Below are 13,376 nucleotides of genomic sequence, written 5' to 3'. Positions count from 1 at the left end.
CCTAGTCACCCAGACCCCAGAGGCAATTACCATTTTTGGAAAAAAACAACACAACATGGAGAAAAGACTGATACGGACTATCTTTTTGTTCTGTGTTTATACAGCAAGTAGCACAACGGAGGACTGGCCCATGACTGGGGCTCCTAGGTGCTACAATAACACAAATAAATAATAATAAGATGTGATTTGAACTAAAATTCAGATTGCAACAAGATTAAGGGCCATAATAGTGGTCACATTTTAATGAAAATGTAACATGTTGCTTTCAAAATTTTCCCTGGACAAGCTGGGACTCAACTGGAAAATCCTAATGTTCACCACTTGTTGAAAGACAAAGTAGAAAACAACTTTCAATTGACTCTTGTAAGATAATGAAGGATACGATTTAGTCACAGAAGTCACATGACTTTTCCGGACCTCCGTGACTTCTTTGGTTTTAGCTGTCCGTGGCTGTCACCAGGACTGGAGCCAGGGCTGTGCCCCCCCGCCCTTGGGCTTCAGCAGGGGCCGGTTCTGTTCGCCTGTGCCCTGTAGTTTGGGCTGGGGCTGGGGCAGTGTCCCCCCTTCCCGCATGGCAGTGTGGCTCGAGCTGTCAGTCCCCCCTCCATGGGGCTCCAACTGTAATTCTTTCCCCATCAGCCCTCCCTCCTGGTTATTTTTAGGAAAAGTCACAGACAGGTCACGGGTTCCTGTGAATTTTTGTTTATTGCCCATGACCTGTGAGTTTTCCTAAAAATAACTGTGACAAAATAGACGGAGAAGCGTCTCCATGTCCATGGCATGCACTGGTATAGCCATGCGTTGCTTGCAAAAGAGTTCAGTGTGTTGAATCTAAGCCATAGGATTCTTCATGTTGCCATTTCATGCTATGAAGTACACAGTTTCCTGTTGAAGCAGTGAGGGATTTGTCTGGCCTCAGTAGTTACTGAGGAATAATTTCATTCAGCGCTACATTATAATTAGCTACTCCTTAAATGCAACAGTGACACCTCGTGGCCAGTTAGGGTAATCCTCGAAATACAGCTGTCAGAGTGTTGTTAGTTTTAGGGAGGGATTCTCTTTCCATTTGCACCTTGTGGGATCATTGACAGCTGTGGAAAGTGAGTGCCAAGTGACTGTAAAATGGTACCAAATGAGAACAGCAATGTGTTTGCACAAATGTCAAAGACTACACAAGGTGTAAAGCGAAGGAGGGTCAGGCTTTCTTACTTTGGGCCCAGTCGTGCATGGATCTATGCAGGGCTGCTAAAGCCCTCTGCCACCTCATGCTTAAATACTATCAGCTATCAGCAAATAATCAAGGTTGGAGGATGACCATCCCTTGGTCAGCTGGTCACTTGCATGAGTGACTTCTCAAGTGCACCCCTGCAAGTATTGCAGGAAATGTGTTGACAGTTCAGTAAAGCAAGTGGCATTCTTATCCCAGTGGCTTAGACACCACTGTGGAATACTATTACGCCATTTAATGTGTAGTAGGTGCTGGGTAACTGAGGAAGGCAGCTGAAGCAGCATTAGGCTTTATAGCCACTGTAGACTAGCCATTGGTATGGGTGCTTATAACATATTTGTTTAGCAGAGCTGCCATTTCATTTAGTAGAGGGCAGTATGCACAAGCACACTAACCAGTGCAGAACAACCTGAAAATACCTTTTCTGGCAATAGCCCAAGCAACAGTTTCCCAGGACCCATATGAATGGTCCTTTATATTGATGCCCTTTGCTGATTAGGGCTCTTCTGCAGAGCATGTAGCCAGTGGCAGAGAGTGGGGCTTCATTTATTTTGTGTCAGTACTTTTGAAAATGAAATTTAAGCTCTTAAATCAGCAACGCAATGCTGAGTGCCACAACATCTAAATACCTTTAAAAATCTGGGTCTAAGTGTAACAAAGGCTGCAGTGCTGGCTTTAGGCAGCTGCAGTGAGAAATCTGTCTGATTGTTTGATGTATCAAAACAGCGAGGGTGTATTTTTCCTACGGCACTGCATAAAAATTCATTAGTGAACATTTTATAGGCCCGGGACACTGTGGGACAGGCGGCTATGTGATAAGAACTGGGGGAGGGATAGTGGTGGATAGAATAACAATAGTCCAGGAATCACAAATTATTTTTACTTCATTGTTGTTAGCATTTAGCTGGTAGAAGTACTGTGGAACTGGCAATTAAGTAAAAAACTAAAAGAAAAAATTTAAGTTGGTTCCTGTCTGATCAATGGTTTGGAAATGGGTGTTATAGCGATGGAAGAAAAGAAGATACAGCTAATAGAAAATAATATACTGAGGAGAATGGCAGGCGCCCAGAGAATAGATAGAGTGCTCATGGAAGATATTAGGGGGAAGATGAACTTGGAATTCTTAATGATAGAGAGGCTGGAGAGCACACTTTTGAGGTTGGATAGACATGTGATAAGAATGACCAGCAAAGAAAGCATGGGAGGAAGAAAGGGCATGGAATACCAAGGATACGATGGGAAGACACCATCAAGAGAAGTTTGAAGAGAAAAGGGTTGGAACTCCAAGACCTATGAACCTGTGCCAAGGACCAGAAGGAGTGGTGAAGAATTGTGGGCACCTCCGACCCTGTGTAAACAGGAAAAGGAGTAGGGAAGTGAAGTATTGTTAGCATTTAGGAACATGCATTTCAGGACTTGGCATGTCAAATTCTTCTGTCGTTTATCATCATTTGAGATAAGTGAAGTTCTACATCCTAGTTATTAGCTATGCTCCAGTTTCCAATACACAAAAAGCCATTAGTACCTTTGCATATATTTGCATGCCAGTATCACTAAAAACTATAGTATTACAGGTGAGTCCAGAGAGAAAGACATGCAAGGAATGGCAGACAGGATGGAAACTATCATCTCCTTGCTTCCCCCACAATTGACTCTGGGTTTTAAAGTGAACCCAATGCCACTGATTCCTGTGAAAAAAGAAGCAGAGAGGTCTTTCATAAGGAAGTTATCATAATTCATTTGTAGCATTGCTGTAGCACAAAGGATCCCTAGTAATGGACCAAGATAAAATTGTGTAGGCACTGTTGAACAAAAAGATGATCCCTGCCCCAATGAATCTACAATAAGACAAGAGATAACAAGTGGAGACAGTCAGACAGGGGAATACAAAGGAACAATGAGACAATATTTGTCAGCATGTCAGGCACACTGGCTGCCTAACCATTGTCAAGTTTGGTAATAGGCAATTCCTCCATATGTTCAAGAGCGCGAGAGGATTTTATTCATGGCTCAGAAGAAGGGAGACCATTTGAAAAGCCCTGGGGAGTTGAGCTCCATGGGTAAAGGACACCAGAGAAGTCTTTCAGGCACACACAGGTACACACACACCAAAGGTGGGGGAGAATTTTGTGAGAATGAACTTGGGGAGTCTCAGAGGATGCTCCCTTCTGGGTTTGCAGTGAGAGTGGGCTTTCCACAGGGAATCTGAGACCTGACTCCATGAATCCCATGAAATCAATAAGAAAAGTCAGACCCTTCTGGACTGATTCCTGGGCTTCCTTCCCAAGCCTTGGCTCCCTTTAACTCCATCCCTTCTAAGAAGCAGAAACTGCAGAAAGAATTGAATACAGCCTGGAGAAGTACTGATGCCCTCCTGGGCTTCCTCTTGGGATCAGCTGGGTGGCCAATGGACTATGCTGTGGCAATTCTGATGCCTCCCAGCTCTGTCAGTGCCCACACAAAAGCTGTTATGTAGGCTGTTGAGTAACTGGGAAGCCTGCTGCAGAGAGGGCTCAATTCGTCTTCTCTGGTTTCAGCACACAAAACTGTCTGCTCTTTGCTCTTCTCTGAAGCACTGGATAGGCATGAACACAGACCCTGTCCTATTCTTGAGGAAATAGATACTCTCAGATTTCAGTAAAAGTCTTTTATTTAACTGTTATATCAATATTTTCTGGGACAAGCCCAGATTAAATGTCTTATTCAGAGAACTTCTAAACTCAACCTCTCTCCACGTTTCTCTCTAGCCTACTTCCTTGGTAGATACCTACATACACCGCAAGACGGTGAGCCCGTTTGTGATGCTGGCAGACCAGCTGCCAGCCCATGCCACGGTCCCCATGTCTCAACCGAATACAAACAAATACCTAGCTGGAATCAGTTTGGCTCACTTCTGTGTTAATATTATTAAAATAGGTATTAGAATTACAAGATTGCATTTAGTGTTAAGACTTTCTTGACTGCTGGTGAGTTGCTGTGTGCATTAATCTCACTTACAGCACCTGTATCCTATATTATAATATTTAAGCATTTGTAATGTAAGCCTCTGTGGCATTCTAAATCACTAGCCAGGAGAGAGACATTAACTTGTGTGAAGTGCTGACCTCCAAAGCTGTTACATCTTGGTCAACAAGGAAGGCCCATCAACACCACAAGGACTATTGTGGGACATTGAAGAGAACAAAAGACTTTGTTTCTCTGCTCTCTCACTCCATGCCTCATGAAGAGGAGTTATGCAAGTTGATTCCACCCATCATCTGAGTTCACAGCTTAGAGCACATCAGGGAAAGGGAATAAAAAACCCTAACAAGAAGGAACTGTATCTCTATGACACCTGGACTCTGCACAGCTTCTAAGCATAAGCAAGGGATCTCCAGATGCTTCGCCTGAGTTAGCCCTATAGGACATATGCAGATTGTTTATTATAGAAACTTCTATTACCTTTTCAAATGTAAAATTGTGACTCGTGTGTGTGTGTTTACCTGCTTTCATCTTATAAATAACTCTATTTCCTTTTCCCTGTTAATAAATCTTTAGATAGTTTATTATAGTATTGACTACAAGCATTGTCTTTGGTGTGAGATCTAAAGTGCAACTGACCTGGGATAAGTGAATGGTCCTTTGGGACAGATCGTAACCTGAATATTGCTGTGATCCTTGGTTTAAGGGACCATTTATCACAAAGGTAGGCTCGCCAGTGTGTCAAGACCGATTGGAATATCCAAGGGGATTATCTGTGACTCCATAGTTAGGCTGTTATAGTCCCTGATGAGTTTCCACTTGCTAATTGGTTTAGTGAAATCTAAGTATAGAAAGCACAACTCATTTGGGGTTTGTGCCCCATTGCCTGCTCTTGAGTTAACTGCAGAACAACTTGACACCATTATTATTTTATTGCTGCAAATTTTGTGGAAAATGGTTAGGTTTTGCAACCCATATAGCAATTTAGCTTTAAAGAAACTATATTTTTAAATCTATATTTTTCTGGTTCAGCTCCGTCAATGGTATCAGACACTACCCTTTGACTATTCATAGATTTTTTTCTTTAATGTGGCTTATTAATTCACCAGAAGTCCTTTGCCTTTCAGTCACAGACAATCATTCTTAAATTATCCATTTTGCAAGAGCAATTTAAGATACAATTAGAAAAGAGCTAGATAATTTGGCCATAAATACAGTGAATGGCCATTACCCTTTTTAAACCTGATTCCCATTTCTGTCAATTATATCGTATTTAGCCACTGTCTCCATGGTCTGTAAAGATGATTTATTTTTTTCTTTTAGAAACAACTGGACTAGATTTCCTACAGTTTCTGCCAGCCTCCACTATAAGCCTCCAAATCCTCTATGAATCAAGGCAATTTAATTTATTTAATCTCTGATAATGTTTCTCAATTTCAACTCTGACCATTTATTACAATAATTGGTAATAACAGAGAACAAAGCTTGTTGTAAGGGCAAGGATTATGGGAAGGGAAGGGGTTTTTCTGAGTTTATGTGACTGGCAAAGAGCTAAAGAGCTTGCTTTCAATTTTCCCATCTCCATGTGGTGCTTTGGAATACCTGCATAATTACTTTAATAAGCCAGGTAATAAATACTATTAAGTAAATGACAGTTGAAAGGCTGGCTTTGAAGCAGACATATTAATGCACAAAGCTGAGTTCCATAACAGCGTCCCCTCACTAAGGTAAATGGTTCATATCCCTAGCAAAATTGATGCTCATTACATCAACAACTCATCTGGCTCTTCTGTGCCCACTGCTGTGGGAGTAGGTTAACTCCGGACTAAGAGAAGATTCATGCAGTTTCATCTCTTAGCTAAATGTAACTGTAGTTGTCAAGGAAGTTTTGCGTGTGCCTTCAAGGTCACAGGATGACAGGTTATCTCATTCTCTCTCTACACAGCACACATCAGAAGGTACTTCGTATGTTGTTGAGCTGCTCGTTATGGAGGGAACAAGTTTTGTGTGCGTTTGTGGTGTGTTAAATAGTCACTTCCTTCATGGCTAATTCCCCTTTAAAATGTAATGAAAGGCCTGCAGTAGAACGGTTGTAGCCTCTGGTACGTTGAAACCCCTCAGTAATTTTGTGCATTTTGTTCCTGTTCAGGGTAGGTTTAGACAACAGAGGGGTTAAAATGCCAATGGCTGTCTACACCTTTTCTTGTTACTAGGGGAGCAGAACTTGTGATAGCAACAGTGGGAAATTTGGGACAAAAATACTAGGGACAAATTCTGTCACCCATCCAGGCTTCTGTATGCTACTGTGATGGCATACAGGGGCTGGAAAGGCACAACAGGAGTCCGGGGAGAATCTGACTAGCGTAGGGCCTCTGTACAAGCTTCTCCACACAGGGGGGCTTCTATGCCTATGCAGAGCCTAGAGAAGTCAGCTGGGCTCAGGGCTCCAGCTACATGGGGTAGCATGCAGGATCAGAGCATAATCAGCATGTTTATCACAGCTGTACAGAAGTTGTGGGTTTGTATGGCCCCCGTTACGGTAGGATCTGAGCAACACACAGTCTGTAATGTATTGATTCTCACAACAACCCTGTGAGGTAGGGCAGTGCTATTATCCACATTGTACAGATGGGGAACTGAGGCACAGAGAGACTAAATGACTTGCCCATGGTCACATAGGAAGGTTTGTGGAGAAGCAGGGACTCTCCAGAATCCCCTGCTAGCATCCTAATTTCTGGATCATCCATCCCCTCCGGGACTTTGAACATTTGGGATTGCAGGCTGGCAAACAACGGAACCAATCTCACTGAAAACCCACCCAGATGAAAACAAGGGTTGCATGGGGAATTGAAGCGAGAGTAGGTGCTCCCAGACTCAGGGCTAGTGTTTTGCCTCACACTTACAGCAGGTGATGGATTCTGTGTTTCCTCTGTTTGTAGGGGGATAAATTACAACTGCAGCCACTGGAGCTGGGGGATACCGTTCCCTGCCATATGACAGGGATATAGCCTTTGATACACCTGTCCTGTGATTGGGGCTAGGAACTAAAATACTCCTGAGTATCACACTCTTACTATGCAAGCACATGCCTTACTTAACTTGCTGATGATTAACTTCAGGCCCAGTGCTGCTTCTGCTGCTCCCAGTACCGGGGAGGAGAGGTAACAGCTGCTTTCTCTCACCCACCTTCCACTACTGCTGCTGGGGGGTGGGAGTGTGAACTAGCAGGCACTCAGATAACAGCTTCAGTTACTTGAGCTGTTTGTTAAAGGGCTTGGCTACACTTGCAGCTGTAGAGTGCTTTGGGTTAAACCAGCCTTTGGAGAGCTCACTACGGAAAGCGCTCCAATCTGTCCACACTGACAGCTGAAAGCGCACTGTTGTGGCCACATTTACGGCATTTGCAGCGGCATTGGGAGCGGTGCATTATGGGCAGCTATCCCAGCGTTCAAGTGGCTGCAACGTGCTTTTCAAATGAGGGGAGTGGGGTGGAGTGTGTTGTTTGTATGTGGGGGGGAGAGAAAGAGTGGGTTTTTGGAGTGCTGAGAGTGTGTCAGCACTATCTTGTAAGTTCAGATCTCCCTAGCCCCCCTGCCTCTCACTCACTCACTCACTCAATAAATGTTTGCTTTGCCCAGTTGCAGATAAGCAGCAGCTGTCTGAAATGGAGCTCTGAAAAGGCACTTATGCATTCCTGAGCTGATTTCACAACAAAGGGATGAGAGACCACTTGACAAGGGGATTATGGGATGTTTCCGGAGGTCAGTCAGAGCGCTGTAATTTAACTCCCCGTTTACACTGGCCCTGGGGCGTCTCAGCCAATACGCAACAGCCGCTATCCCTTTCGTGGAGGTGGGGAACCAGGAGCGCTCTAGCCAGGGAGTCCTTGCCAGTGTGGACGGGGAGTAAGGTAGAGTGCTCTGTGAGGCTTTATTGTGGTACAAAGTGCCAGTGTGGCCAAGCCCAAAATGTCAGCTTGGTCATTTCCAAGAAATGCTGAGGATACATAACTCCCAGTGAAGTCACTGTGAGCTTCATGAGACAGGGACCGGCTTGGTGTTCTGTCTGTTCATCACCGAGCACCAACTGGGGCTGAAAAGAACTACCGCAATACAAATAATACATTTAATAATAATAATTAATTCATAATCAAGTTAATATGAGTTGTGGGTGCTCAGCACTTCTAAAAATCAGGCCCTCCCAAATGGTTTCTACTGTACAATAGCGTATAGTTTAATGAAATACTGAAACCTGTGATTGTGACATTTTTGTTTGCTATTCATTTGAGACTTTTGCCTTTTCTGCCATGACCAGCCCATACAAATCCTATGCACATCCAACTAGTCCTCCTTATAAGAAGAATAGCATTAAGCTAAAACAAGCATCAAGGATAACTTGGTACCGATTTTTTTTTAATATTCATAATTATCTGAACCTTTAGACAATATATTTGATAAAACGTCTGTAATTCATACCTTACCCTCCCAATAGGATTGTGGAATGGGGATGTGGTCTAGGCGTGCCCATCGGAGCCCAGCTCTGTTGTAAACTTCAGATGTCAAGTCAGGGAAGTTTCTGTTAAGATCAAGGTTCTGAGCAGTTTGACGTCCATTAATCCAACCATTGTAACCAGCTCCCTAATTTACAGTAAAGAAAGAAGCTAATTAAATAGATCCAATCCTGCCTGTCTCATAATGTTTGGGGTTTTAAAAATGTTATTTGCTAATGAACAAGTGGAAGTTTTAAATGCCAAAAAGGCCACCAGAGATTTGTTAAAAGTGTCCAGAGAGTGGAAATAATATATTTATTTATAGAACACCCTTTATCCCAAAGGACCTCAAAAGCACTTCTGAGCACCACTGATGTGACTCTAAGGTGGAACACAGCAGCTGTTAAACAGGGTTTAAGTCAGGGTTCAGCAAGCATAAGAAATATTAATATTTAATTACATCTGATCTTCTAGCTGAGGAAGAAAATATATTAAACTACAAGTTTATAGAAAATAAAAGGATCAACTTCAATCATCAAAATTGGCTCGTTGGGCATTTTGCTCAAATATTGTGCAGGCTACTGAATATGCAAAAAAGACTTTCATCCTTATCAAACCTCCAGTGTACAAGCAGGAACAATGGAAAATCTGGTCCAAATTACCTGTTAGTTTTGTTAATCTGGGCACTACAGAGCAGTTGCCCAGCAAATCAGATGGGAATAAAATCTGTCAGTCAACTATTGTCAAAATCCAAATTCCCCAAACCCCAGATTTTCCTTTCTCTTTTGCAGGGAATTTTATAACATATTCACTTCATTGCAAAAAGGTCTTTTACCTCTTCTGCAGCAAGTTCATACCCATCTGGGTTCAGCGAAGGCAGAAGGTGAATTCTAGTGTTGTTTATCAAAGTCTGGATCCTGGGGTTCCCAAGGAGATATTCAGAGCACAAGTATTGTGCAAGGTATATTAACAATTCTTTCCCAACAACTTCATTTCCATGCATGTTTCCAATATACTTAAATTCTGGCTTCACTGTGAAAAGATGGAGTAATGAGATGATTTGTTGTAATTCTGAGAACAATTGGAAGCCTTCCCAAACCAGTGCAATGCAGATAGCTGACAGATAAGTCAGAGAGTTTTATTTACAGTAATTTAATATGCATATTCCCGTAAACATCATGTCAATTCCAGATCCATTTGCACCAACTTCAAGTCAGTTAACAAATTAAATATATTTTCTTTATACAATAAAATGAACTATTTGTTAAGGATTCACAAATGTTATGAGGCAATCACTGTGGTTAATGATGAGAAAAGCTAAAACTAATCATAAATCAGAGTATTTTCAGAGGACTGCAAACAAAAACATCTAGGAAAAGAATAATTGGCTAAGACATCAGCTAGACTATACTGTGATGGGATCTATCAGGCCTTCTCTATCCTCTGCTGGAGGCATGAGCACCCTGATACTCTGCACCCAAGGAAAATCCATCTAGACCGGGTGACCAACAAGGCAGTCCTCCAGAGGCTAGAAGGGCCAGGAGGAAATATTGACCTATCAAGAATCAGCAGGCCAATTAGGAGGTTTGGCCTGCTTTTCCTTGAGGGCAGAGCTGGGTGAAACTGGGACACAGGAGGAGCACCTAAGTGATAACCCAGAGCCCAGACCAGGACCTTACTCTAAGCACAGCAAGTAAGCACTTGCATTCTGAAGGATTTTTTCTTCTTTGTTTAAAGTGGCAGACAGCCGAATCCTGAGCTGGGAGTTATTTTTGCCCTCTTTAAAGTCCCATTATGCTGTTCAGAGTGGTGTAATTGCTTGCTAAAGTATCATTTTTATGATAAAACATGTTGAATTATGGTTTTATTTTAAAACATGTTTATTTACTGGTTTGTAGGCTACCTAACCACTCCACTGGTGGAGGGAACATTATATTATTAAGGACAGTGCTACCACTGTTCCTTTAATTGAAGGTGAAGGATGGCCTAGTGGTTAGGCTTCTAACATGGGACTTGGAGATTCAGATCCCTACTCTGATACAGACTTCCTGTGTGACATTTGATAACAGATGGCTCTTCAGTCTATCAGAGAAAGGTATAACAAGATTCAATGGCTGGAAGTTGAAGCTAGACAAATTCAAACTAGAAATAGGGTAAAAATATTGAAGTGGGTGTAATTAACTATTGAATCAACTTACCAAGAGTGTTGGTGTATTCTCCATCACTGGAAATTTTAAAATCAGACTTGGATGTTTTTTTCTAAACGATAGGTTCTAGTTCAACGATAGCTATTGGACTTGAAGAATTAATCTAGGGAAATCCTATGCAGAAGGTCAGACTAAATGATCACAATGGTACTTCTGCCATAAAATCCATGAATCTATAGGGAACATGACAGAAGTGTGCCATATCTCACCCTAAGAGGCTAGCTGTCAGCGTTATGTCTACATTGCAGCTGGGAGCATTATTACTCACTCGGGTCATGATGTCCAGGATTAGTTGAAAACTCAATCACAAAAAGGTCTCTCCCTTCAAAGCTACGGCCAATGCTGTAAGTTCTCGCAATGTGGGAGCACCTAGAAGCAGTCTTCTTCAAAATGCTCACCATTTTGGAATACGAATGATGGGTGAACTGAATTAAAGTTGTAGGCACCTCCACAAGTAAATCTTCCTCAGTTAATTCTGGCTCCCCTGCAGAGAAAAATTATAACTGCAACTAAGTGAGGTCAAAATATTTGTGCCAGAGTGGGTTTATCAAGCTACAGTGAACAAACACATGCCCCTCTGTTCATAAAACATACATTTCCAATAATAGAAGTATGGAAATTAGAAATGAGCCTGAATCAAAACCTTAGATCTGAACAAGAACCTCCTCCATGTGTTCTTCCCTGTGAGGTATGTTAGTCCAAGTCTCCAAAACCAGCTACTGCCCTTGCACAATGACAGATATTTTAAGATGTGCAGCCATATTTGCTGTGAGCTTCACCAAGTAAAAACTGGCCTGTAGTACACTGGTAAACTTCAGCCTTCAGCATAGAGATTGGTCCTTTAAATCTATTGGATCAAATTCATCCTGGGTGTAATTCAACTGACTTCTGTCACCTGCACTTTATACCTCTAAACAAAAAATATAACATTCCCAAAGGCAATTTACCTTCCATGAGCTAGTTACTATTGTGCGTTTCCTGTTGTTCTAAAATTTCAGGTAAGACGTTAAGGAATAATACAAAATCTGTAGGTATATTATAGCGATCATGGATAGTTTATTATGATGTGCCTGTATAGCTTCAGTTCTTACCTCGTAGCTTTGCCAGTGGATCAAAACAACCTTCTTCTTCACCAGCAAAGAAGCGATCACAGTCTAAGAAGTAGGGCCAAGCCATGTCTATTGTGTCAAATGCAGGAAGGCAATTTTTTCTCAGGTTTTCACAGACGTGCCTGCAGGGCTTTATCATTTTGTCTTTTTCACACTGTGGAGCCAGTATTGAGCAGCTCAGGAGTCTCAGATCAGGATTACATTCTCCCTGAAGCAAGTTGTGTAGCACACTCATGAGAATATATTCGGAGCTGAGTTCAACCACTTCTCTGGACTTCTGATCCAGCAAATTAGGATACATTGTTTTGGTGTAGGAAACATCACTACAAGAGCTTAAGGTGATGTCCACGCATTTTGCTATGAGAAACGATAAGATGAACATGTGAAAAATACCTTTCTCATTAACCACACTGAATCCAATACAGGATTGTTTGGATTATTGCTCAAATAATATGTATTGAATAATAGGTTCAATTAATTTAATTTAATCTATTTGCTGTTCACAGATTGTCTGGCAATAGATCACAATATTCTCAGATAGATTTATTGTTTGAAACTAGTTGCCAAATTATTCTTAGTCTGTGGCTTGTTTGTGAGTAGTTCATTGCAAGTAGCCAGTATTCAAAATTTCAATTAGATTTTCAATTTTTGTTGGACACATGGTAATATTTCTGTTCTCTGATTGGCTGAGTGTAACTCTTCAAATCAGATTTCTGGTGTATTTACAAATTCAAAATTTGAAATAGTTAAATGGACGGATTCTGACCACCACAGTGGGTGCTTTGCAAGTCTGGATGTCTGCGGACTCCCCTGTCATGTGGAATCCCCATGGGGCCAGAATAAGTAGTGTGGCCAGAGAAAACAGTTGAGATGGACAACTGGTGTAAGTTAGAGTAACCCCAAGATTGCTCTATATCACACCAGGGACAAGAGCTTGGGCATATCAGCCCCAGCATGGTGGGGCTGAAACGTTGGCTGACATCTGCCTTCTACCATACATTTGCACTGGAGGATATGGGCTAAAGCAGATTCATTTAAAAAATTCTAGCAAGTAGAAATACTTTTGCAACATTTAACCAGTTAAAGAAACAAAAGGATAAACTGGTATTTATCACGTATGGTAGAGTTATTGGATATTACAACACTGGGCAACTTGGATGTCCAAGTCTGAGTCTTACACTCTGTGCTGAGGTCCCGGGCTGGTACGAGATGATATCACAGTAGTGGCAGCAAACTCTTGCCTTGGGAGAGAGAAAACATCTCCCATTGCTCTCTAGTACCTGACTAGGCCCAATGCATGGAGCAGTATTGCCAGGGTCCAGGGACAGGAAATAACTAGGTAATACTCAGGGTGCTGAGAGCCCCAGGAGGGGCGGGTGGGG

The 13,376-nt window shown here is 42.1% G+C and overlaps 1 protein-coding gene across 1 annotated transcript in view; it reads right to left on the bottom strand.

The window, feature by feature from the left end:
- CPZ (carboxypeptidase Z) overlaps positions 1-13,376 on the bottom strand; it is a 57,998-nt gene that overhangs the window by 17,566 nt on the left and 27,056 nt on the right. Inside the window, exons 3-6 of the mRNA XM_034772792.1 lie at positions 11,977-12,351; positions 11,154-11,369; positions 9,514-9,710; positions 8,665-8,826 (exon numbers count right to left, since the gene is read on the bottom strand). Coding sequence (XP_034628683.1) covers positions 8,665-8,826; positions 9,514-9,710; positions 11,154-11,369; positions 11,977-12,351 — 950 coding nt within the window. The remainder of the gene's footprint in view (positions 1-8,664; positions 8,827-9,513; positions 9,711-11,153; positions 11,370-11,976; positions 12,352-13,376) is intronic.

Source organism: Trachemys scripta, chromosome 5 (genome assembly GCF_013100865.1).
Source record: "Trachemys scripta elegans isolate TJP31775 chromosome 5, CAS_Tse_1.0, whole genome shotgun sequence".
Lineage (NCBI taxonomy): Eukaryota > Metazoa > Chordata > Testudines > Emydidae > Trachemys > Trachemys scripta.
The sequence above is the reverse complement of the archived record's forward strand: the minus strand, read 5'-3'. Positions and strand labels throughout refer to the sequence as shown.